The following is a 26,984-nucleotide window of genomic DNA, read 5'->3' on the forward strand; positions in this document are numbered from 1 at the left end:
TCCTGCACAACGTTTATATCTCAACTAACACAACTAAAATTGATTCATCTGTTCATTTATCTTATTGCTGTTTGTGGGACCTTGTTGTTGACTATATTCTGATGTATTTAATTGTGACGTGCTTTGAAAACTTGTAAAAGGTGCTACAGAAATTCAAGTTATTTTCTTCCTTAGTTAAATTATTCCCTACTGGTTCAATTATCTTTGCTTCTGATAGAGTGGTTGGCTTGCTCCCAGACAGTCTGCCAATACTGGCTACCTGGCTCTCTAGCAGTTGCTCAAGTCAAAAACTAAGCTGATTTGAGTTCAAATCTATGCCCCTCACACACAGTGGCTCTGAGCATTCGTGCTTCAAAGCTCAGTGTCACCATAGCATTATCTAGTTTGACAGGGAGTTAAAGCAGGGTGCTGAGGAGCGATTGTGTTTTATTTTTATTCCCCTTCCTTTTACAATGCTGCAAGATAAATTGTAGAGACTGCAAATTCTTGCAGCAATTAAAACAAATTGTACTGTGTTTGAGAGTATACTTACTTTTGATTTCAATATTTGTTACTGTTCATTTTAATTATAGTAACCATAGTTATAAACCAGAGTTGTCCGACCTACAGCCCGCAGGCCAGGATCCGGCCCGCCAAAAAATTCCATCCAGCGCGCAGATGTAAACTGTACCTGGGCCATTTGGCATCCTCACCAGGGGTCTGAGACTGGAGATGGGAAATTTTCCACTGGCTTCTTCTTGCACACCGGCTTTTAAAAAAAAGATTTGCGCTGTCAGTTTCACAGCTGACTGATGCTGGGAGCAGGAACAGCGGTTTCTGAATTTCGGACAGATTTGGGGTTTTCCAGCAGGCTTTTAAAAAAAAAAATAGGAACCCGTCAGACAACATTGAGACTGCCCGAAGTTCAGAACCGCTGCTCCCGCTCCCAGCACCTGTCAACTGTGACGCTGACCACAAATTTTTTTTAAAAAACTGACCAACTTCAAAGCTGCTGTGCGCAGCGTTCCCACCCCCTGCAACTATCACAGAGAGAGAGAGACGGGGGTGGGGGAGTAGTTGGGGAGACAGAGGGAGAGGAAAAAGAGGGGGGGGGGTGGACAGAGTGAGGGGGGGGTGGTGGACAGAGTGAGAGAGAAGAGGGGGTGGACAGAGTGAGAGAGAGAGGGAGTGGACAGAGTGGGGGGAGGGAACAAAGTATGAGAGAGAGAGAGGGGGGTTGGGCAGTGAGAGAGAGGGGGTTGGGCAGTGAGAGAGAGGAGGGTGGACAGTGAGAGAGAGGGGGGTGAACAGAGTGAGAGAGAGAGAGAGGGGGATGGACAGTGAGACAGAGAGGGGGTGGACAGAGTGAGAGCACGGGAGGGGACAACGTGAGAGAGAGAGTGGGTGGACAGAGAGAGAGAGAGAGAGTGGGTGGACAGAGAGAGAGAGAGAGAGTGGGTGGACAGAGAGAGAGAGAGAGAGTGGGTGGACAGAGAGAGAGAGAGGGGGGGGTGGACAGAGAGAGAGAGAGGGGGGGGGGTGGACAGAGTGAGAGAGAGAGAGGGGGTGGACAGAGTGAGAGAGAGAGGGGGGGTGGACAAAGTGAGAGAGAGACTGGTGGACAGAGTGGGGGTGGTCAGAGTGAGGGGGGGAGAGACGGAGAAAGGGAGAGGGGGGGGGAGACAGAGAAAGGGAGAGGGGGGGAGACAGAGAAAGGGAGAGGGGGGGAGACGGAGAAAGGGAGAGCGGGGGGAGACGGAGAAAGGGAGAGGGGGGGGGAGACGGAGAAAGGGAGAAGGGGGGGGAGACGGAGAAAGGGAGAGGGGGGGGGGAGACGGAGAAAGGGAGAGGGGGGGGGGAGACGGAGAAAGGGAGAAGGGGGGGGAGACGGAGAAAGGGAGAAGGGGGGGGAGACGGAGAAAGGGAGAGGGGGGGGGGGGAGACGGAGAAAGGGAGAGGGGGGGGAGACGGAGAAAGGGAGAGGGGGGGGGGAGACGGAGAAAGGGAGAGGGGGGGGGAGACGGAGAAAGGGAGAGGGGGGGGAGACGGAGAAAGGGAGAGGGGGGGGGGAGACGGAGAAAGGGAGAGGGGGGGAGATGGAGAAAGGGAAAGGGGGGAGACTGAGAAAGGGAGAGGGGGTGGAGACTGAGAAAGGGAGAGGGGGTGGAGACTGAGAAAGGGAGAGGGGGTGGAGACGGAGAAAGGGAGAGGGGGTAGACGGAGAAAGACAGAGTGAGTGCGGGGTGAGACGGAGAGAGGGTGAGTGCGGGAGGGGACACACACAGAAAAAGACAGAGAACTAGACAGAGTGATCAAGATCACTCCTGACAGATGGACATCTAACTGGAATACTCCACATTGTTACAACTGTGCAGGCAAACATTGACTACTTATGCAAAAAAAAATGCCAAGTATCTCACTCATTCAGTGTCCAACATAGTGACGAGAAAGTAAATAAATAAATTAATCTTCTCATTTAAAGCATCTTCACAAAAACGCACATTTGTTGTTTTGATTTTTTTTGGGATGTGGGCATCGCAGGCTAGGTCTGCATTTATTGTCCAAACCTAATTGCCCTTGAGAAGGTGGTGGTGAGCTGCCTTCTTGAAACATTGCAATCCATGTGGGGTAGGTACACCAATAGTGCTGTTAGGAAGTGAGTTCCAGGATTTTGGCCCAGCCACATTGAAGGAATGGTGATATAGTTCCAAGTCAGGATGGTGTGTGGCTTGGAGGGAAACTTGCAGGTGGTGGTGTTCCCATGCATTTGCTGCCCTTGTCCTTCTAGGTGGTAGAGGTCGTGGGTTTGGAAGATGTTGTCAAAGGAGCCTTGGTGTTGATGAATAGTAAGATTAATTTTTAATGCGTTTATCTTTCCGAAATTGTCTCAGTGGCATTCTATGTAAGACAAAAATTGTAATCTGGCACCGCCCCCCCGCCCCTCCTCACACACAAAAAGGTTGGGCAACCCTGTTATAAACTATTATCAACAGTTAAGACTATATTGAGTCAGCCATTTGAAATCTTTTTTTAAATTTTCTGTACATCGCGGTATATTTAACAGCTAAGCAAAAGTTAATAAAGAATACCCTTTTCCACTCCCAACATTCCATTTTTGTATAATTTCTGTTTACAAAGATTTTGGGGAAATTCTGGTTTGTGCTATTTCTTTCCCAGTCATTCCCATCTGTGTTCTGGGATGGATATTATATGGGCCTGGTAACATTTCTACTTTTGCTACCATTTTTTTTTTTAAACAGTTTTATTGTAGTGCTCTTCCACATCCTGCTCAGGTACTCTTACAACTGCATTTTCATTTCTTCAGTTAAAAACTCAGGCAAAGTACTAATTAAGGACCTCCTCCATTCACCCACTCTTCAATACAAGATGCCCCCCTTTTTCACTGAGTGGTCCCACCTCTTCTTTGACTTCTTACCTGTTTATAAAATTTCATCAGCTATTTGGTGAAGCAGCAGCCATTATTACTTGAGTTTTGTATAAGAAAGTAGTAGATACAGTTTCCGTCCCAAAAAGTAATTGAGGACAGCGTTAAGAGGTAGAAGGCGTGCAGCCACAAAGTTAGTCTCCCAGTGTGACAAATTTGGTGTAGGTGTGTTTATCCGCTAGAAAACATTAAACTATGTAGTTTAATATCAAATAGATAATAGGGAACTTGTTGAAGACTAACATTTAGCGTTTGGATTTGGCTGTTCAAACGATTGATGCACTTCCTCAAATTGCTCCACATAGATTACTGTCATGTCTCCTGGTCTTGGCTATTAGCTGCTGAGTATTTATTAGGTTACTGTAGTTCTCATCAATATGACTGTAACAAGTTTTTCCATGACCTGTAGCTGTTAAAGTAAAGCTATCAAGAAGGATATTCTATTTTTCAAAAGTTCTGAAAGGGTAGAAAAATGGAATAAACATTCATAATGTTAAATTCCTAACTTCAGATGATAATTCTGATTACGTGTTTGATTGCACTGGGTGCGTGAGTTAATTTTGAAATTGCTTAAAAACAAAATCCCAATGCATTTTACTTTTTTTGTAAATGTCTTAAGTAGAAATAGTTAATAGAGATTAAATTGCTTATTTATGCTGAAGGCCATATTTTATTTGCCTTTTTCGTTTAAATAATTGCTTAATGGCTTCTGTCTCCACAGAACAGAGACAATTACATCCGATCATGCAAGTTGCTTCCTGATGGTCGCACCCTGATTGTTGGTGGGGAAGCCAGCACATTATCTATTTGGGACCTGGCAGCTCCAACTCCACGTATAAAGGCAGAGTTGACATCCTCTGCTCCTGCCTGCTATGCTTTGGCTATCAGCCCTGACTCCAAGGTCTGTTTCTCCTGCTGTAGTGATGGTAATATCGCTGTCTGGGATCTGCACAATCAGACATTAGTCAGGTAAGAATTAGTTATCCTCCAGAAAACCTGAATGCTGCTGCTAATAATTTGTGGTTTGTATGTTTGAAAATTCAAAGAGGCTGAAGGTTCATTGCAGAAAAACAAATTAAAAATCCTCCAAATGCAAAATGCAGTTTTAAATTATTTTGAAAGAAATGCTTAGGCCAGGATTTTACCCTTGGCAGATGGAAGCTGTCCACCGACTGAAAAGTCGATGGCGAACCCGCTTCTGCCTGGCCTGGGGATCCAACCCGCATTTTGCGAGTTCCCAGCCTTTAATTGTTCTGAGGCGGGACTTCCACCTGCTTGAGGCAGGAAGTCCCACCGAATAGAGCAGCCGGCCAATCAACAGGCCGGCAACTCTTAGGCCCAGCAGGGCCACCGGGACTGCAGCCCAGCTTCGTGAGGAAGATGTTGGGGAACTCCGGAACGTAGGTAAGTTTTTTGCGTCTTTTCTCTGGCCTGGCTGCCGAACAGAATATAGGCGAGCACTAAAGTTCTGCAATGTTGGACTTGCTGTTTTCCAAAATGAGATATTCTCAGGTGGACCTAAAGGATTCCATTGCACCAGTTTGAAGAAGTGTCCTGGCCATTTCTCCTTCAATCAACATCACTAAATCAAATTGTCTGATCCTTTCTCATTTGCCTTTTCTGGTACCTTTGGTTGAATTTTGTCAGCCTGTTGCAGGTCCCCATGGCAGCACCAGAAGCGGGTGCCATTGCCGAATGTCATGTGTGCGGCCGCATAATCGCAATCACGTGTCGGGTGGCCAATGAACCTAACTGAGGCATGGGGCCTCTCCTATTGCAGGACAGGGCTGGGCTGTGAGATGCTGATGGCAGCATCAGATGACCAGAATGCAGGTGCTGGTGCCATCTTTAAAGTTCTGTCAGCCCTGCTTGTACTGCTGCGTTTCACTGATGCAGTGAACCTGGAGTGCTGCTGGACCCCTATACTGCTGCTGTAACTCTTAGATGCCCTTCTACTACTGCTACTGCTGCTGGACTGCACCCCCCGCCCCTTCCCATTCCGCTTTGAACACTGCTGCTCTCGCTGTACCTTCTGGACCCCTCCACTATTCCTGCAACCCTGCACCAGAACAACGGACCGACCGGATGGAGCAGGAGCCATCTGGGACCATGTCCAAGACAAGACACTGGGAGGCCCCACGGTTTGACAATGACTCCCTAGAGATACTCCTCTTAGCTGCAAGGGAAAGGCAGGAGGTCCTCTTTCCAAAGGATGGCAAGAAGAGACCCTCCCACCTGACCAAGCAAGCCTGGATGGAGTTCACAGAGGAGGTCAACAGCCATGGGGTCACCCCTCAGAACTGGGTCCAGTGATTCAAGAGAGTCAATGACCACCTTTGCTCTGCCAAGGTGAGTCCTCCACATCCATTTTTGGGGCTTGCATGCAGCTACGCAAGAGGGACCTTTATGTGGGGAGGAAGTGACCGGCCAGGAGGTGGCTAAGGAGTGAGGCATTATCACATCCTGGTGGGTGCATGGCTTAATCTCAGTGACAGGCCACCTTTTCGAGCTCACCCCCATTACATCCCCTGAGACCGAACGTAGGGAGGCGCCATTCAGTAGACCCTTCGGGATGAGGGGCTGCCAATAGCATAAGCGTTCTCTTGCTCTTCGTGTGGAGTCTAACTGTGTCCCTCTTTCCGCTTGCTGGAGAAATGGGTCCATAACATCAGGGAGACATCGAGGACTGGCAACCGGATCCCTGATGTGCATCCTCTGAGTCAGCAGAGGAGTCGGCTCTCGAACTAGCAAGGGCTCAGGGTAGCCAAGCAATCACAGATGGTGAGACTGGAGAGTCCGCACACGAGAGTGAGGAAGCAGCGTGTTCTCCACCACACTTCTAGAGATCCACATCCTGCATGGTTGCCATGAGGAGATCTGAACAATCTATCCCACAAATGTTTGTGTTCTGTCATGCAGGTCATGACACTTTGGGGGCAAGTGTAACCGCTGGGACAGGGGGCCCGCCATCGTCCTCTGAGGAGGTGGAGGAACAGTGAGAGGATGCACCGTCACATTATTCCCCTGCACCCTCCACCAGCACAGATACTTTCACTTTGGTAGGTGTGCGCTCGGGCTTAGATTCAGGATCACAAACTAGTGAGAGCATCCCACAAACGTCCGAGTAGCTGACTGAGGCTGTAACAGTTGAGACCACTGACAGTCAGCTGACTGTAGGCGGCCAGGCTCGTGCTGAGCCCTAGAATGATTACAAGCCTCTGGTGTCGGCAGCACAGAACATGTTGGAGTTGCAGAGAGATGTGAGGGAACATGTGCCAGAGTTGCCAGAGGCTATGCACAGCCAAGAAAGGATGATGGAGAAGTCCATCGATGCTATGGGTGCTGCCATATCTCAGGCATATGAGCAAATGGCTTCCTCCATTGAGGGGTCGGCGATCCTCATGGAGAGCCAGATCCCACAGATGCACGCAGACCTGCACACCATCACCTTGGCCATGGGTTCAACGCAGCAGTGGGAAGATGAGAAAACCTCAGATGAGAAGACTTCAGGCACCTGCAGGATGTGCTTCTAGTGGTCGCAAACCAGTTGTACATTGATGGAATGGGAGCCCTTCCTGTTGATCAAGGCTGCTCCGTGGGAGCCTTGATGTCCACATACATGCAGTCGATGACATCTTGCACCTGGGGGAATCCAGCAATGGCTCCAAAGCCGATGGCCTTCTCCGCCTGTCTGTCAGGGTCAGTCCAGTACCACACATAGTTGCTGACCCTCTTGAACAAGACATTGGTCACCACCTTAAATGAAAACAAAGTGCTGGAAATAATCAGATCTGGCAGCATCTGTGGAGAGAAAAACAGAGCTATTGTTTCAGGGCAATGACCTAACTCTGTTTCTGTCTCCACAGATATTGTTAGATCTGCTGAGTATTTCCAGCACTTTGTTTTTATTTCAGATTTCCAGCATCCACAGTATTTGCTTTTATATTGGTCACCTCCTTGAAACAGCAGTGGGCTGCTGCTTGGGAGACCTACACATGTCCCCAGTGGATCCCTGAACAGAGCTACATGTATAGAAGTTGAGTGCCACGATGATCTTCAGGGCCACGGGCATTATTCATCCATCAAAGCACATGGGTTGCAGCTCGTCCTGCAGCATGGCGCATAAGTTGGTGACTGTCTCCCTGGATAGCCACAGTCTTTGCTGACACTCCCGTTCGGACATCTGGAAATAGCTGAGGCGTGGCTAGGCCCTTCTTGCTGGCTGTTACCGCTCTCCTATTGGAGCTTCACGGACAGGACTAGCCGGATCCTGGCCCTCCTTCTGAACCACTGCTGTGTGGCATGGGGATCCACAAAGAGGATGTATGAGACCTATGCCAGATGATTTTCATCCCTCCTGTTTTCTGTCCTTGCAGAGAAGAACTTGCCTTGGGAACGTCCCGTTGTAACTCCCCTCTGAAGGCATGTTAATGCCCCTCAGTGCCCACTCTTGCAGAGAGCCAAGCACCTGAAACTGAGCCCACCTGACCCTTGCACCCGAAGTGAGCCCACCCATGCAGATAGACCAGCACCGCAGGTTGACGATGGTCTCCAATCCCCACCCTCATTCCTTATATGCTGCCCATAACTGCCTTCCCGCGGTGTCACTGCGGCCTCGCCTTGGTAACGTCACCTTTAAATGGCCGAGAATCCGAAGGCACATAATCCCCATGTGCCATTGACTAAATTTAAAGCCTCTCATAAAATTGGCTTCAATTCAATGCAAATGCATTCCAACTAGCTGTTTATCAATTCAAATTCCAGTCCTGCAACATTAGGGCTGCAACGCCGGCTTGGAGCTTTCCTACCACTGGCAAAATCTGGAACCGATATCATGACGCCTGTTTTTCCGAGCAAGCGCATCCATCCCGATTTTTCAGCCCCCACAACTTCACACCTGCTCCTGCTGGCCACATAAAATCCAACCCCTAATGAGCGAATTGGCTTCTGCACCCCAGTATTACAAAAATGACTATACTTCAAAATTAATTCATTGGTTGTATGGCACTTCTGGATGTCATGAGAATGTGATAGGGCATTGTAGAAATACAATTTCTTCCTTTGCCAAGATGAGAGTTTCATTTGATTTTTTTTTATATAGACAAACTGTAGCAAAAACTATTTTAAAATGAAGTCCAACTGAAATGTCAGTGTTTCATTGTAGCATTCTTGAGCTTTCAGAAAAGCTTTGAATAATATTTCTTACCAATGATTTAAATGCTGGATATTTATTCCAATGTATGAAATTGACACATGTATAGTGCAGAAAGGCCATGAACATAGTCATGCATGTAAATATGAAGAGCAAAATGAACTCATGGGGAAATGTGTTCAAATCTATTGCTTTCTTGATGTTAATCAGGCAATTCCAGGGTCACACAGATGGAGCCAGCTGTATTGATATTTCAAATGATGGCACCAAACTTTGGACGGGAGGTTTAGACAACACGGTAAGATCCTGGGACCTCAGAGAAGGAAGGCAGCTACAGCAGCATGACTTCACGTCCCAGGTACGTATGTAGAGAATGGGACAATTTGTAAGACTATAAAATAAGAGATTTAGTTAGCAAAACCAAGAAAGCAAATATGGAGTGGTTTTTGAATGCCAAATAAACAGAGACTATTGCAGCTTTATAAAGGAGCAAACTATATGGTGCTTCATATTTATTGGTTAAGATTCAACGATGTGCTCAGGTGCTCTTTTCTTTAGTTCCTTGGCAGCAAGGTGTTGCAGTTACTCTTGGCACAAGCAAATGCATTATTACACCAGTGGAAGCTGTTGTTTCCAACACACATTGATGTGCATATATATTGTCATGGTCCTGTAGCTTTTCTTTCTCTGGGAAAAATGCGGTTTGCCTTTAAGGTTTGCAAAGGATCTGATTTAAGAACCAGCAAGACTCAGGAGTTAGAGAAAATGCATTTTCGGTTGTCGTTGGATAAAACCATTTGGAGACTGCGGTTCAAAGGGTGCATTCTCGTTACCATGGATATAGCCACTTGGAGTGAGCATCAAGCGATACCTGTGTAACTCCGTATCCTGAAAGTGAGGCAGGAAAACCTATCATTATACTGAGGGACACAGGAGCAACCCAAATTTGCTGGGGAAAGATATGAGGTTTCCACCAGGGAGTGCCTTGAACGCTAAAGTTTTAGTTAATGGAATTTGCGGGGTGTGTTTACCCATAATCTTTGTATAAAGTATGGAAACAGGGCAATTACAGGAACAAGTTCTGGGAACAATTCCTGCGTGTGTAGTTACTCGAGCAATGGTGAAACAGGATCCATTGTCAGAGGTAAAAGGTGCACCACAAATAGATAGCCAGGCATCTGAAACCTTATTTGGGGATTTAGATTATCCAAATGAGTTGTTTAACAGATCATCTATCATTGCAGCACAGCAAGCTAATCCAGAGATATACCAAATAGCACAGACGGCTCTGACAGAAGCTGAGGCGAAAGGAGTTCTGGAAGGCTATTATATGGCAAACGGGGTTTTAAGGAGGAAATGGAGACCGCCTCATAGGCCTGCCGACGAAGACTGGACAGTTGTTGTGCAGATAGTGGTACCACCTAAATATCGACCAGGATTATTAAGGTTAGCACACGACATTCCTTTTGCAAGACAAAGGGGAATTAAGAAGACCAAATCACACATAAGCAAACATTATTACTGGCCAGGTCTTACAAAGGACGTGAGACAATTTTGTAGGGCATGCCAAACCTGTCAAATGGTGGGAAAACCACAAACCAACCATAAAACCAGCACCACTATTTTCCATACCAGTGGCTGAGAAACCATATTACCGCAGGGGGGAGGATAAGCCTGTACAGGTATGTCAGGTAATCGGGACTGTGGAGAAGGAAAAGGATAGTAAGGATGAGGCAGAAATAGACCTAGGAAATTCTCAGGTTGAACCTCCAAATATCCCATTAGCGAATGCAGAATGGCTTGGAAAATTAAACAATAAGCTTTTAGACTTAGAGGCAAAACAGCGTGAAGTCCTAACCAGGGTTTTCACAACGTTTCAAAAGTTTGTAGGAATAAGCCAGGATAGGATGTACAACCTAAACCACACATGATGTGAGTATAGGGGGAACTATTCCTTGAAGATGACATCCTTGTTGCTCAGGTCCAGACAGACAGGGCCAAGTGGAATCAGAGGTACAAAGCATGCTGAAGGGCAGCTTAGTTGAATTTATTCAGGTCAGCTGGAATTCGCAGGCGGTCTTGATGACTAAACCAGGTGGGTCAGCTCAAACTTGCATAGACTCTAGAAAAGTCACTGTGGTAAAGAAGGCAGACTCCGACCCAAATACTCATTTAAAGGACTGTAAGTACAGAGTGGGCAACACAGTGTGTCTTAAGAGACAGATGGGTCGGAGGGATACTGTAAAATACCTTTGACACCCCAGGGTAAGAAAAAATCAGCTTCTGTTACACAGGACAGGTTTTCCAGTGTCAAGTAATGTCACATAGGTTAAGGGGTACTCGAGAAACTTCTCAGAGAATAGTAAACCCAGTAATGCTCCTTGCTGTGCAGTTCACCTGACTGAGGTGATGGACAATAGGGACACTTGGAGGTAAAACACAAAACAATCGGAAGACTATGCTTGTAAATTTGAAATGGGTTAATTGGAACAACCTTTCGAAAATTTAAAGCCGAAATGTTTTGGTGGAACTTGTTGCTGTAGTCTAAACATTTTTTTTAGAAACGAGTATATCTGTAAATTCGGGAAAAAATGTTAGCGTTTTATCAATTTGTATTTTTTTTACCCATTATAATGAAATGCATTTCAGGAATGGCGTTTCATTCCACTAGGGACTGAGGTGTCATGGTCCTGTAGTTTTTCTTTGTCCGGGGAATTTGTGGTTTGCCTTTAAGGCTTGCAAAGGATCAGTACTGCTGTAAGAACCAGCAAGCCTCAAGAGTTAGAGAAAATGTATTTTCGGTTGCTTTTGGGTACAACCATTTGGAAACTGTGATTCAAAGGGTGCATTCTCGTTACCATGGATACAGCCACTTGGCGTGAGTATCAAGCGATATATTTGTTACAATTCAGTTTTGAACTGTTTTTTTAGTTGAAGACAGTCTGTTCTAACAGACAGACAGCTGTGGTGTTAGCACCTGAAAAAAAAGCTCTCAGCCATTTAAACTGAAGGAAGAGAATTTTAATCTGTTTAATTATTATTATTTCTCAAAATTCAAAAAAAAGTCAAGCCAAAATGGAGATCTCTGATAATTTGAACTGAAGGAAGGGAAGTTATGTTAATTAAACAGTTAATTTGTTGATTTAAAGACACCTGGTTTGGTTAGCCTCATTCGGGGGTTAATAGATGGTACAATTTGGCTGGGTCTTTAATTTGGAAAGTTTAAAAATGATATGTTCGGCGATCTGTGGAGGGACAGGATTGAATTATCAGTGCTTTTCTCCCACCACAATCAGACTCATATATTTTGATTGGGGGCTTTATCTGTGGAGCAGTAGGTCGCAACAATATAGCATTCTAAAGTTTCTACAATCGACTCAATGACAACTTACAATGCATGTTTTCAGAATTTGCCATTTACAACATCCCAATGCTTATCTAAAAGCAAAAGGTTGACCTTGCTGTGTTACCAGTTTGGAGGACAACATAACTCCACCAACACGTTGTTATTTCAGAATATATTCTTTGTCCTAGAGCAATACATAGTCAATTTTACAATCACATAGCTATTAATTGGTCCATCGCTTACAAAATGAACTGTTTCATCGGATACAGATTATATCATTTAATTGCGTTTTTTTTCTACTCTAGATCTTTTCATTGGGATATTGTCCCACGGGAGAGTGGCTCGCAGTTGGAATGGAAAACAGCAATGTAGAGGTGCTGCATGTGACAAAACCAGACAAATACCAATTGCACCTCCATGAGAGTTGTGTGCTGTCTCTTAAGTTTGCTCATTGTGGTAATTTCTTCTTTCTGATCCTGCTTATCATAATATTTGTGCTGGTGATATTGATTTTTATTTTAACTATCTCAAGGACTTCACCCTCCTATCTTGTAGCATGGAGGTGGGGGAGGGACAAGAGTTATTAGCTCAAATTTTAACTCAGGTGGGTTGGGGCCAGGACAGGTGCAAACCATCCTGACCTCTGTTAGCATGATGCCTGGGAGATTTTAACTCTTTTCACGCAAGACTGGCCGGAAGTGGCAACTGGCCAGTAGGTGAAAGTGCAATGAGGGAACGATCACCTGCACTTGGGTAAGTTGATTGTAAGGAAGGATTTAGAGTGCTCCTGCTCCTCCTGGCCCCATAAGGAAAATCAGTCAAGTAAAAATATTTGCCCTTTTGGGACTTAACTGACCCTGAAACCTCTTCCTTCCAGATAGACCTGATGGGAAAGCCATAGCCACTTCACCACTCAGGCCCATAGTTAAAATAGCAATTGGCCTCTGATAACAACATTAGAGCCCAGTCTGCACATTTAATGAAGGATCTCGCTGATTTCCAGTGGGCGTCCCTCTCACCTGCTCAGAAGAACAAGTGTTCTTGTTCTGTGTGATCAATGTGGAATGTCAGCAGGTGAGTCTCATGGTTGATGTGAAATGCCTGCCCGATTTCCACTGAGGATTATCATCGCCCCTGTCGAGAATTGCTCCCTCCTGTGAAGAGAGGTCCTCTATTTGTTTTTGTACACGTTGTCACATGGAGACAGCTGTCAAAAACGGAATCTGCTTTGATTACTTATCTTAGTCCACTGCCAACAGGGAATTGACCTCTTTTCCCCACCCTGCCTGCTCTGGAGTGCTAATATTAACTTTGCAGAATAATGTAGATACTCAGTTGTAGTACTATTCTTGACAAAAATATTTAAGATGACTATAGGATTATATTTGGGGAGGGGAGGGGAAGAGAAATGATTCATTACTATATTTTTACTGCACCTGGCCCCAGGCAATGGTTTATCTGTTCACCTCAAAATAGTGCTATGATGATAATCCAATTTGGAGGCCAGCCACCAAATGCCAAGTTTTAAACAAATTTTGAGCTATTGGCATTGGTATTCCAATTCTAAATATCTTCAAGCCAACATTTTTTTTGTTTGCAGAATTTAGGACTCATCTGTCATCTCAGCCATGAATAATCTAGCTGTGCAATCAAAAAATAAACTTTCAATAAACATGGGAAACTATGTAACAATTTATATCATTTTACAATTTAATGGCTGGAATTTTAAGGGGCCCCCTGAGGCGGGGAAGGTGGCGGGGGACACGGAATATCGTGATGGGTGGCGGGGGAGGCGGTGGAGCTGATGGTCCATCACCAAGCGATCTTCCCGGGGGCAGGATAGGCCAACGATGGCCTTCCTGCCCAAAGGCCAATTGAGGCCCTTAATTGGCCACTGTTGAGATCTTACCAGCCCCAGGGCGCAGGCCTCCGCTGTGCGGGGAGGATACCTTGCAACACGAGGTGCCTTCCCTGCTGGCTTGGGGGGTGGCCCTCCTCTGTGGGCAATTTGTAGCCCACAGAGGACTCCCAATGGGAACAACTTTACCCCCTGGGACTACTCTTCCCCTGGACTTCACAACCACCTGCCCAGCTTCCTTGCTGGGGCATTCTGGACTAGCTCCATTGACCCCGCCTCACCTGCCTCTTGTCTGAGGTTTCAGTACTGGCCTGGGTCCGAGGCCTCTGCAGTACCGGCAGTGACCACTGCTCCTAATGGCGCTGCAGATGGTACTGAGCTGCCGGCCCTCTGAGGGCAGCTCATGGAGGCGGGATCCCCGTCTTTAAAAAAAGTAATTATTTGACCAAACGCCAACTTCTGTGAAAACTAAGACTTCAAAGACAGCTTTCATCTCTCGAATCAAATTTGCTAAAGCAAACTTCCATTTCCTTATACATCTACTTCCTTATCAATAAAGCTTTTGACCATTGATAATTAACTTTACCCATTTAGCTTCTCTGCTACATGCCTGGGTCCAGCTCATGAATCTTTAATTGAAAAACACTGTAGGATTGCTCCGGGGGACCGCGAATATGTAGAGGCGGGATTCCCCCACCTTTTCAGCATGGCACCGGGAGACCCACCTACACAGAAATGCAGCTGTGTGTGTGTGTAAATAGAGCCATTTTAACACGGTAGTTGCATAATAATCATGTTTTTCCCATCCACACACTCCCCCACCCAACCTTCTAAAAATGCTGACTGATACTGAAAGCCCTCTGGTACCTCATTACTTTTTTTATTTTCTTTGATATTTTCTGATTTTTTTTTAAATTTTAGACTGCTGCTCACTTTAGAGTTAGTCTAGCCAAAGACAAAATGCCCTTTTGATTATCTTATGCAGCAGATTTGATTTGTCAGCAAAAAGAGTCAACCTTCACAATAACTTAAGATCAATGGGAATAAATCTACAAAAGGTGTTGAACATGGGTGTCCCCTCCTTCGGGGTGCTAGTGACTCAATCATAGACATGTTATCATGGTTCCATTACTGTACTGTAAATTTTTCAGAATTCCGAAGTAACACCTTAAAAATTCAGTTAAATATACTTACCTGATGGCAACAGTGAGCCACACAGGCATGTAGCAGAGAAGCTAAAAGAGTAAGGACAATTATCTGGATTTCCTGTCTACAAAATTTGTTGAAGGTCAAAAGCTTTATTGATAAGGAAGTAGATGTATAAGGAAATGGAAGTTTGCTTCAGCAAATTTGATTTGAGAGATGAAAGTTGTCTTTGAAGTCTTAGTTTTGACAGAAGATGGTGTTTGGTCAAATAATTACATTTTAAAATAAAGTTGTGATTATAACCTAAAAACAGTTTCTTAAATTTGTCCGAACAAAATGGTGAACTATTGTGTTCAAAACTTATTTCTAGGTAAGTGGTTTGTAAGCACTGGGAAGGATAATCTGCTGAATGCCTGGAGAACACCTTATGGAGCAAGCATATTTCAGGTAAGAATGAATCATTACTATTTTCTCTCTCCGAGAAAGGAGAGAGCATTGCACCATACTGAAACTCTAAAGTGTTTATAATCCATACACAAAACTGCGGCACAGTGGTGCAGTGGTTAGCACCGCAGCCTCACAGCTCCAGCGACCCGGGTTCAATTCTGGGGACTGCCTGTGTGGAGTTTGCAAGTTCTCCCTGTGTCTGCGTGGGTTTCCTCCGGGTGCTCTGGTTTCCTCCCACAGCCAAAGACTTGCAGGTTGATAGGTAAATTGGCCATTATAAATTGCCCCTAGTATAGGTAGGTGGTAGGGGAATATAAGGACAGGTGAGGATGTGGTAGGAATATGGGATTAGTGTAGGATTAGTATAAAATGGGTGGTTGATGGTCGGCACAGACTCGGTGGGCCGAAGGGCCTGTTTCAGTGCTGTATCTCTAAACTAAACATAACTGATTCTCTTTGTAATTTCTTGTGTTTTTGAAACCTGAAGAATACACTAGAGGAAAATAATTTGTAGCTCAACTTACTTGCATTTAGAGATCTTTTAAAACTTTTTATTTTAAAATGCTACTCTATGTGGCATAAAGATCTGTTACACTAATCACTATTTTTAATTGATGACATTTACAGCATAAAAGCAGGTGAAGCCCAATGAGTCTTTTTATCGGGAGATGGGAAATGTGACATTCACTGTTATGGAAAAATGTTCAAACATGCATGTCTTTATAAAATCATTATAGAATACAGTGAGGTTAAGAGATTCCTCCTCCTCACCAGATCATTAGTGCTAATCTGTTTCACTGGCGATGCTACTTTACTGCTTCCCATCCAAATGCTTTTTTGGACATTTGACAAAGGCTTGTCTACAGATCAGTATATAAACAGAGCTGAGGCTGGCTCAGTGCATCAAAACTGTCCTTTTATGAGCCTGGACCTGAAACAAGCCCAGACTATTGTGATGAAAGTCGACTGTCTGTCAGCTACAAGGATTAAGAAATCAGTTCAGGGAGTCTTAATCCATTTCCCAATGAGAGTTAGGCTACACCACTGAACAGATGTTCTGATGAGGTTTCACAGTGTATTGATCAGACTGTACTGTCGACCACCACAACATGCCACAAAAAAGTGTGCATTTGAAAGATGATAACATCGTGAGAAATAGGAGCAGGAGTAGACCATTCAGCCTCTCGAGCCTGCTCCGCCATTCAATAAGATTATGGCTGATCTGATTATGGCCTTAACTCCACTTTCCTGCCAGCCCCCGACAGCCTGGACTCCCTTGTCAGTCAAAATTCTATCTAACTCAGCCTTGAATATATTCAATGCCCCTGCCTCCATTGCTCTTTGGGGAAGAGAATTCCAAAGAATAATGACCATCTAGGAGAAGGAATTCTTCTAGACTCCCCCACGAGGGAAAACATCCTCTTAGCATCTACCCTGTCAAGCCCCCTTAGAATCTTGTGTTTCAATAAGATTACCTCTCATTTTTCTAAACTCCAATGATTACAGGCCCAACCTGCTCAACCTTTCCTCATAAGACAACCCCTCCATCCCAGGTATCAACCTAGTGAGGCTTCTCTGAACTGCTTCCAATGCAAGTATATCCATCCTTCAGTAAGGAGACCAATACTATTAGTTACTAGTAGTGTACCGCAAGGATCTGTTTTGGGGCCACTGCTGTTTGTCATTTTTATAAATGACCTGGAAGAGGGTGTAGAAGGGTGGGTTAGTAAATTTGCGGATGACACGAAGGTCGGTGGAGTTGTGGATAGTGCCGAAGGATGTTGTCGGGTACAGAGGGACATAGATAGGCTGCAGAGCTGGGCTGAGAGATGGCAAATGGAGTTTAATGCGGAAAAGTGCGAGGTGATTCACTTTGGAAGGAGTAACAGGAATGCAGAGTACTGGGCTAATGGGAAGATTCTTGGTAGTGTAGATGAACAGAGAGATCTTGGTGTCCAGGTACATAAATCCCTGAAGGTTGCTACCCAGGTTAATAGGGCTGTTAAGAAGGCATATGGTGTGTTAGCTTTTATTAGTAGGGGGATCGAGTTTCGGAGCCACGAGGTCATGCTGCAGCTGTACAAAACTCTGGTGAGACCGCACCTGGAGTATTGCGTGCGGTTCTGGTCACCGCATTATAGGAAGGATGTGGAAGCTTTGGAAAGGGTGCAGAGGAGATTTACTAGGATGTTGCCTGGTATGGAGGGAAGGTCTTACGAGGAAAGGCTGAGGGACTTGAGGTTGTTTTCGTTGGAGAGAAGGAGGAGGAGAGGTGACTTAATAGAGACATATAAGATAATCAGAGGGTTAGATAGGGTGTATAGTGAGAGTCTTTTTCCTCGGATGGTGATGGCAAACACGAGGGGACATAGCTTTAAGTTGAGGGGTGATAGATATAGGACAGATGTCAGAGGTAGTTTCTTTACTCAGAGAGTAGTAGGGGCGTGGAACGCCCTGCCTGCAACAGTAGTAGACTCGCCAACTTTAAGGGCATTTAAGTGGTCATTGGATAGACATATGGATGAAAATGGAATAGTGTAGGTCAGATGGTTTCACAGGTCGGCGCAACATCGAGGGCCGAAGGGCCTGTACTGCGCTGTAATGTTCTAATTCTAATACTATGCACTACTCTAGGTGTGATCTCACCAATGCCCTGTACAGCTCTAGAACGACTTCCCTACTTTTATACTCCAACCCCTTGCAATACAGGGCAACATTCCATTTACTTTCCTAATTATTTGCTGTACCTGCATGCCAACCTTTTGTGATCCATTCAGAAGGACACCCAGATCCCTCTGTATTGAAACATTCTGCAATCTCATGCAAATTCTGTTCTTCCTGCCAAAGTGGTCAACCTCACATTTTCCCACATTATGCTTCATCTGCCAAATTTTTGCACAGTCACTTAACCTATCTATATCCCTTTGCAAACGCTTTGTGTCCTCCTCACAACTTGCTTTCCAACCGATCTTTGTATCGCCAGCAAATTTAGCTACAAGACACTCAGCCCCTTCATCCAAGTCATTAATATGACTAATCCCTGTGGCAGCCCCCAATGCCAGTTTTCCAACCTGAGAATGTCCCATTTATTCCGACTCTCTGTTTTCTGTTAGCCAATCCTCTATCCATGCTAATATATTACCCTCAACACCATGAGCTCTCATCCTTGTGTATTAACCTTTTATGTGGTACCTTATTGAATGCCTTTTGCAAATCCAAATACACTACATCTGCTGGTTCCCCTTTAACCACCCTGCTTGCTTGTTACATCCTCAAAGAGCTCTAATAAATTTGTCAAATACTATTTCCATTTCATAAAACCATGTTGACTCTGCTTGATCATTTTCCGATGTTCTAAATAATGGATTCTGGCATTTTCCCAATGATAGATGTTAGGCCAACTGGCCTATAGTTTCCTGCTTTCTGTTTCCCTCCTTTCTTGAATAGCAGTGTTACATTTGCAGTTTTCCAATCCATTGGGATCTTTCCAGAATCTAGGGAATTTTGGAAGATTACAACCAATGCAGCCACTATCTCTGCAGCCACTTCTCTTAAGACCCTAGGATGCAGGCCATCAGGTCCAGGGGACTTGTCAGCCTTTAGTCCCATTAGTTTTCTTAGTACTTTTTCTCTAGTGATTGTTTAAGTTCCTCCCCCTCCCTCCCCCCCTTTTGCCTTTTGATTTTCAACTATTTTTGGGATGCTTTTAATGTTTTCTAGCATGAAGACAGATACAAAATACTTGTTAAAAGTCCCTGCCATTTCTTTGTTTCCCATTATTACTTCCCCATTCTCATCCTCTAAAGAACCAATGCTTACTTTCGCTACTCTTTTCCTTCTGATGTATTTTCAGAAACTTTACTGTCTCTTTTTTATATTCCTAGCTAGTTTACTTTCATACTCTAATTTCTCCCTCATTCTTTTAGCCATCCTTTGTTGGTTTCTAATATTTTCCCAATCTTCTGGCCTACCACTAATCTTCACAATATTTCATGCCTTTTTTTCCCCATTTGAAACCACCCTTAACTTTCTTCGTTAGCACGGATGGTACATCCTTTTTAGAGTCTTTCTTTCTCAATGGAATATTTCTTTTTTTGAGGGTTATGAGATATCTGCTTAAATATCTACCACTGCTTCTCTACCGTCTTGCCTTTTAAAATATTTTCCCAATCCACTTTAGCCAACTCTGTCTTCATACCCTTGTAGTTGTCTTTATTTAAGTTTAAGACACTAGTTTCAGACCCAAATTTCTCACCCTCAAACTGAAAGTGAAATTGTATCATGTTATGATCATTCTTGCTTAGATATCCTTTTCTATAAGGTCATTAATCCTGTCTCATTACACATTATCTGGTTGAAAATAGACTGCTCCTTGGTTGGTTCCAGAACATATTGTTCTAAGAAACTGTCCCAAATGCACTCTATGAGCTCATCCTTCAGGCTACCTTTGCCAATTTGATTCGTCCAATCCATATGAAGATTAAAATCGCCCACCTTTGTTACAATTCCCCCATTATTTATTTTGATTTATACTCTGTCCTACAAAGGAGCTACTGTTAATGGACCTATAAACCACTCCTACCAGTGACTTCTTTCCTTTGCTATTTCTTATCTCCACTCAAACTGATTCTACATCTTGATCTTCCGAGCAAAGATCATTTCTCACTAATATACTGATCTCATCCTTTATTAACAGAGCTACCCCACCTCCTTCTCCTTTCTTCCTGTTCTTCCAAAATGTCAAATATTCAGTTTCCAGCCTTGGTCACCTTGCAACTACGTCTCTAATGGCTTTCATGTTATGCTCATTTATTTCTATTTGTGCCATCAATTCATCCATCTTGTTACAATTGCTGCGTGCATTCAGATAAAGAGCCTTTAATTCTGTCTTTTTATCATTTTTCCCTACTCTGACCTTATTTGCTGGTGCACTCTTATGTTTGTACGTTCTGTCCCTTCCTGTCACACTCTGGTTATCATTACCTGTATCGCTACCCTGCACTATTGCCTTGTCCTTTCTCTTTAACTTTCCAAATCTCCCCTCATGTGAACCATCCTCTCCGCTATTTAATTTAAAGCTCTCTCGACAGCCCTAGTTATACAGAGAAGAGCAGCAAGATTGATCCCAAATGGGTTGAGCTATGAGGAAAGATGTGAGTACCTTATGTTTCAGACTCTCATGAAGTTCCCCTCTCCCTTGATTACTTTCTTTACAAAGAACATAAAATATTATAAGAAAGATGATAAAGTACTGAAAAATAGTGATATTTTTAATTGTAGGAGGGAAAACTATTTCAAATGAGGGAAAAGTTTGGAATAGTTTACTGGCAGAATAATAGAGCAAAAACTTTGATCTGATTCAAAACTCAGTTGGATGCTGCCATGGGAGAATTAGGATACATGATGGATGAGCTTTAAACGGCCTTTTTCTCATCTGACAGCTGTTATGTTGAACTCTTACCACGCTATTTCAGCAGCACTTTTCTCTGCACCGGCCATCGAGTAAGCTTTGCTGTTGGCCCTTAGTTGTAGTGTTACGCGACTCAATCACCTAGTAAGTATTAGTTCTCTCTTTTCTCCCCTCACTGTGGTTGGCATCTTTCCAACTGCGAAAGATGATGGACATGCAGCAAACAATCCATTTAGGTGGGGTGTTTTCTCTTGGTGCACCTTTGTTGATGGCTGTGAAGGCCAATCCTTGAGAGGCAGGTTCTGCCACAAGTGCTGCATGTGAAGCTGCCAAGTGATGTTAACAGTTGTTTTTGATGTTGGCCCCTGTTTCCAAGCTGCTGGTCATCATGTTCTTGCACATCAGTCCACAGGATGTGTCGCTGTTTCCCTCTTTCGCCACTTAGTGACTCCCAGGTGTGATAGTCATATTTAGGGCCTTCATGTTACGCTTGCAAGCATTCTTGGAGGAGAGCTTTGGGCACCCTACTGGTTGTCGGGCCCCAGCTACCACACCATACAGAAGGTCCTTGGGTATATGACCTCTTTCCTTCCTGCAGACATATCCAATTCACCGAAGCCACCTCTGTTTAATTAGTGCCAACACACTTGGGAGCTCTACCTTTGAGAGGACTGCCACATTTGTGATTCCTGTCCTGCCAGGATATACCCATAATGCGCCGAAGACAGCGAAGATGGAAATTATTGAGCTGCTTTTCCTGGTAGCTGTATAGCAAGGTGCTGAGAACACAGGCCTTGTAAACATTAGTTTGGTCCTAAGGGTCAGCTTGGTGTTATCCCAAGTGCGTTTCGCAAGTCGATCAAAAGTGGTAGCTGCTTTCCCTCTTCGTGTATCAAGCTCTGCATCAAGGGACAGATTGTCTCGTACTGCGGACCCAAGGTAGCAGAATTTTCTAACCACTTCCAGTGGAATAATAGAAGAGTAAAACACGCAGCAAATATATGCTGAACTAGTTCACTGGAAGTATTTTACCACATGAATTGATATATAGTCTTGTGGATCTTGTTTGGATGATCAGTCTCAAAACTACATCTAATTTATTTCCTCTATAATCTGCCATGTGACGATTTCTAAATCTTTCCATGGCCTCATAGGGAATGCTGTAAATGATGGTGAAATTGTTTTTGGGAGGGTTCAAGGAAAAGGAGACAGAGAGAGATGTATAGTAAGTCAACAAATTGCAGTTGCACACAACTTAAGCACTGCTTACACCATAGTGCAAATGACACAGAGAATCTAAAAAGACAAAGACAACTTATAAATTTAGAAATTAAATCTTCTGCAGGTTGTTCGCATTTTAAGCCTCCATTAAAAAGGATGAGAATGGAAATCACTCACAATGAAAATATAGAGCAAATTTTCTTGTTCTTTCATTTGGGTGTATTGGATCACTTGGATGCGACGTATAGAGGCAGATCATTCAGGGAAGATCCCACATCCCCAGGGAGGCCAGCACAAATTTTTGTCCATTTATATTAACGCAGGAAAATTGTAGAGGTTCCCTTATAAACATGTGGCACTAACAGCCTGCATTTCCTCTGTGCAGCCCCCAGGCAATCCAATCCTGTATGCTCAAACAGGAAAATCTGCCCAATTAGCTTGCAATTTTTATTATGGGTCAGTCTGTTGGATTCCAGAACCAAAGTTTTCACTGAAGCACGTTAAATAACTGCAAGTAATAGTTTGTTTATGTTGTGGAGCATTTTGTACAAGCAGTGCTTATACAATACCCAAACCATCTGGTGCTGTGGAATCCACTGTGTCTATATCACAGGCTGGAAATCAGGAACAAACAATTTGTTTGAAAGTTGGGATTCTTGACTTCATTTCTGATTGGGTATCTACATCACTGGTTCGTAGAGGTGGGTTGAACACTCAGCCTGCTTACAGCCAGGAAAACACAGTTTATGTTGCTGAGGTGGTGCTACTGCCTTAGGAAATAATGGAGGAGAAAGAAGCACGAACTACTCAGGTGGAGGCAATAGCGTTGTTTTGTTGACCCAACAGCTCTGCCATTGAAGTTGGGGTATTGCCAGCAATGGAACATTAAGTTAAATGTGACATACTAATTTCTGTGAAATGCTGAAAATTTGCATTGTTTACACACTAACAAAATGCTCTTGGTGCTAAGTGCTCCATAATGATATGGACAATGTCATTTTCTTGCCCTTTCATTTATTTGGTGCTTTTTTTTTTAATCTTCACAGTCCAAGGAGTCCTCATCGGTGCTGAGCTGCGACATATCAGTGGATGATAAATACATTGTCACTGGCTCTGGGGACAAGAAGGCTACAGTCTATGAAGTTATTTATTAGGAATGGAGCCTGAACACAAAGATACCTTTCACTATAGCACTTTTGTTAGATTTGCTTTTTATGGTTGACTTTGCAAAACAAAGACTTCAACGTTCTTGTCATCATTTCTCAGCTCTGTGCTGTATTTGATCGTAATTTCTGGACACGACCATCTAATATACAAAACCCTCAAACTCCAACTACTGAGTGGATGGGACAAGCTTCTTTTGCCATTAATTGAATGAAGGACCAGAAGGTTTCAACTATTTATTTTTGTTTCTCAAGACTTTTTATAATCTTTGTTGAAATTGATTAATTTCACCAAAGCGCGCTCTCAGCTTTGGTGATAAAGGTTAGTTACGCTCTTTGGGAAAGGGGATGGAGGGTGGTACATCATTTCAGTGTTGAGCAGTATTGTGTGTTTTATTATTTCTTTGTTTTACAAAATTGCTGAAATATTTTAATAGGACTATCAAGTTATAGAGTAATATTCTTGAAATTTGCCAAAAGTAAAGCTTACTGATAATATGAAGCTAAGGCGAAAGAAAACTTAATATTTGACTCAAGAGGTGAGGTGAGAGTGACTGCCCTTGACATCAAGGCAGCATTTGACTGAGTATGGCATCAAGGAGCCCCAGCAAAACTGGAGTCAATGGGAATCAGAGGGAAAACTCTCCGCTGGTTGGAGTCATACCTAGAGCTAAGGAAGATGGTTGTGGTTTTGGAGGTCAATCATCTGAACTCCAGGACATCACTGCAGGAGTTCCTCAGGGTAGTGTCCTAGGCCCAACCATCTTCAGCTGCTTCATCAATGACCTTCCTTCAATCATAAGGTCAGAGGTGGGGATGCTCACTGATGATTGCACAATGTTCAGTACCATTCGCGACTCCTCAAATACTGAAGCAGTCCGTGTAGAAATGCAGCAAGACCTGGACAATATCCAGGCTTGGGCCGATAAGTGGCAAGTAACATTTGCACCACACAAGTGCCAGGCAATGACCATCTCCAACAAGAGAAAATCTAACCAGCTCCCCTTGACAATCAATGGCATTACCATCGCTGAATCCCCCACTGTCAACATCCTAGGGGCTACCGTTGACCAGAAACTGAACTGGAGTAGCCATATGAATACCGTGGCTACAAGAGCAGGTCAGTTGCTAGGAATCCTGCAGCAAGTAACTCACCTCCTGACCCCCCAAAAGCCTGTCCACCATCTGCAAGGCACAAGTCAGGAGTGTGATGGAATATTCTCCACTTGCCTGGATGGGTGCAGCTCCAACAACACTCAAGAAGCTTGACACCATCCAGAACAAAGCAGCCCGCTTGATTGGCACACCATGCACAAACATTCACTCCCTCCACCACTGACGCACAGTGGCAGCAGTGTGAACCATCTACAAGATGCACTGCAGCGACGCACCAAGGCTCCTTAGACAGCACCTTCCAAACCCTCGACCTCTACCGCCTCGAAGGACAAGAGCAGAAGATGCATGGGAACATCACCACCTGCAAGTTCCCATCCAAGTCACACACCATCCTGACTTGGAACTATATCGCCGTTCCTTCACTGTTGCTGGGTCAAAATCCTGGTACTCCCTTCCTAACAGCACTGTGGGTGTACCCACCTCACATGGACTGCAGCGGTTCAAGAAGGCAGCTCACCACCACCTTCTCGGGGGCAATTAGAAATGGGCAATAAATGCTGGCTTAGCCAGTGACGCCCACATCCCATGAATGAATAAAAAAAAAAATTTGATAGGTCCTAGAATGATCACTTGCTGTTTGAAATTTGTTAGTTTTGTTTTGTCAGAAGGCCACAGGCTTGAAAGTAACAAAAATGATACCACTTCACAATATATTCCAGGTATTGTGAAAAATAGGGCAGAAAGCATCCATATACAAAGGAAAATCTATAAGATGAGAAACATGCTGATTGGCTCAGGTGTTTCACGTACTGGAAAAACACCTGCAATTATTTCATATTCTGTAAAAAGTAACTACCACAAAAGTGACCAATCAAATCCCTGTTTTTTAAAAACAAAAACTCTTGAGCAGCTAAGTTGGTTCCCCAACTTGCCCCACTATATATCCCTAAAATTAAATTTTGTAATGGAACGAACAAAAAACAAATTGTGAATAAAATCACTAAACTTATCCATTCCATGTCGCATCTTTCCCTCACATGGGTGTCCCCTTCTTTGGGATGCTTGCTTACCTTCTGCTCATTTTCCAGAGCTTGGATCCATCAGTTAGTCCTTGGCCTCTGCATATTCCTTACCTGCCCCTTACTCTCCCACTCTTAACTTTCAGGCAATTGAAATACACCCTCAACCTCCGGTCAATCAGCATGCCTGTTACTCCCTCCCATCCCCTGGTTCTGCCTTCTCAATCCTACCCCAGATTCTTTGCACTCTTCAATCGCTTCTTAAAGTGCTCTTGAAGTCTTCCCTTTTTTTGCCTTCCTTGTTCTTAACCAATGAATGGTTATCTGTCAATTCACTTAAGCCCTCTTCCACTCTGAAAGTTTCAGTCATTTTCTAACTGCAATACCCTCTTACTCTCTGACCTCATTGGTCCCAGCTTCATTTCTCAGCCTCACCATTTCTCGCTCCCTGGCCTTGCTCACCACTTTCACTCAGAAATCTCACTTCTTGTGAGCAATATCATTGGAGCTCAGTTAGTGAGCTATGAAAAGTAGCCTTTTTTTGCTAACTTAAAAATCTAACATTATTATAGAGTTGAGGATGGGGAGGGGATAAAGGGAGAAAGTCAACTGTAACTCATGGTCTAATAAGTATAATGCAGATGCTTTATCTATTGTGGTAGTTGGAGGCTTTGTATGTGGGTTCGTGACTGATGTTCATGATCAGCCTTTACGTAGATTTGAATGTCAACTGGATTTACATCCAATACACCAACACTAATATAGTGCGTCATCTGTACATGCACAATAATGGAAGAATAAAGTGAGTTACAATCAAGGGGCTGTCATGAACTGTCCAGGCATTGCTGTATAAACCCTGAGATTTATGTACTATTCCAACTAACTTATTGCTACTTCTAAATTACAGTACCTTCTCACTATAACACTTGGATATACCATTACCTCTGTAACATGTATTGTTTATTCCTCCTTCATGAATGTGCCTCTCACTATTTCACTTCTTATGTGGTTTCCAAAGATATTTATTTGGTTCAGTGCACCATCAGTATTTTGATTATTCCTTTTTCACTTCTTTGAAGTACTGCACCCAGAAAAATCAAAGGGACACCAACAGACTTCCCATCCCTGTTATTGTAAACATTGGGCTGGATTTAGTGGAGCCAGTGGAGCTCTCAGCACCAGGCCAAAAAGGCGGTGGGAACCCTGCCTTGGCCGTTCGGATCACACCCCCTCCAGCTCTATTTAATGATGCTTAGGCAATTAAATGCCCAGCGCTGGGATCCCTGCCCCTTTATAGACGAGGATCCTGTCTGTAAGAGCTATCAACCAATCAGAGGGTCAGCAGCTAAGTAGTACTGGGAGACTTGAAACTAGGACTAGCACTGGAGACCCAGACTTTAGGTAAGACGGGATCACTGGGGCCAATCCGGCAGACCCAAACGATGAGGGGAGCAAGGCTCGGTGATGAGTGCAGGGGGAGGTGGGTTTTTTCCTGCTTGGGGCCCACCGTGGGCTACAGCTTCTCATTGAAGGAAGCCCTCCCTGCCATCCCCCAAGCCAGCAGGAATGTTGTGGTTGTCTCATTTTCCTGGGAGACCTCCCCGCATGGGGGAGACCCCAACCCCCCCCCCCCCCCCAGTTGCTTAATTCTAGCAGCAGCGGGAAGAGGCCCTTAAGTGGCT

The 26,984-nt window shown here is 44.2% G+C and overlaps 1 protein-coding gene across 3 annotated transcripts in view; it reads left to right on the plus strand.

Annotated features, from left to right (window-relative positions):
- The window catches only part of LOC137369199 (transducin-like enhancer protein 4), a 208,273-nt gene extending 181,940 nt beyond the window's left edge, over positions 1 to 26,333 (plus strand). For all 3 annotated transcript variants that reach the window (XM_068030007.1, XM_068030008.1, XM_068030009.1), the window contains 5 exons: positions 4,146 to 4,393; positions 8,787 to 8,934; positions 12,228 to 12,378; positions 15,297 to 15,373; positions 23,051 to 26,333. In XM_068030007.1, the coding sequence (XP_067886108.1) occupies positions 4,146 to 4,393; positions 8,787 to 8,934; positions 12,228 to 12,378; positions 15,297 to 15,373; positions 23,051 to 23,158 (732 nt within the window). In that variant the 3' untranslated portion in view covers positions 23,159 to 26,333. The remainder of the gene's footprint in view (positions 1 to 4,145; positions 4,394 to 8,786; positions 8,935 to 12,227; positions 12,379 to 15,296; positions 15,374 to 23,050) is intronic.
- Positions 26,334 to 26,984: the final 651 nt, after the last annotated feature.

Source organism: Heterodontus francisci, chromosome 4 (genome assembly GCF_036365525.1).
Source record: "Heterodontus francisci isolate sHetFra1 chromosome 4, sHetFra1.hap1, whole genome shotgun sequence".
NCBI classification, from domain to species: domain Eukaryota; kingdom Metazoa; phylum Chordata; class Chondrichthyes; order Heterodontiformes; family Heterodontidae; genus Heterodontus; species Heterodontus francisci.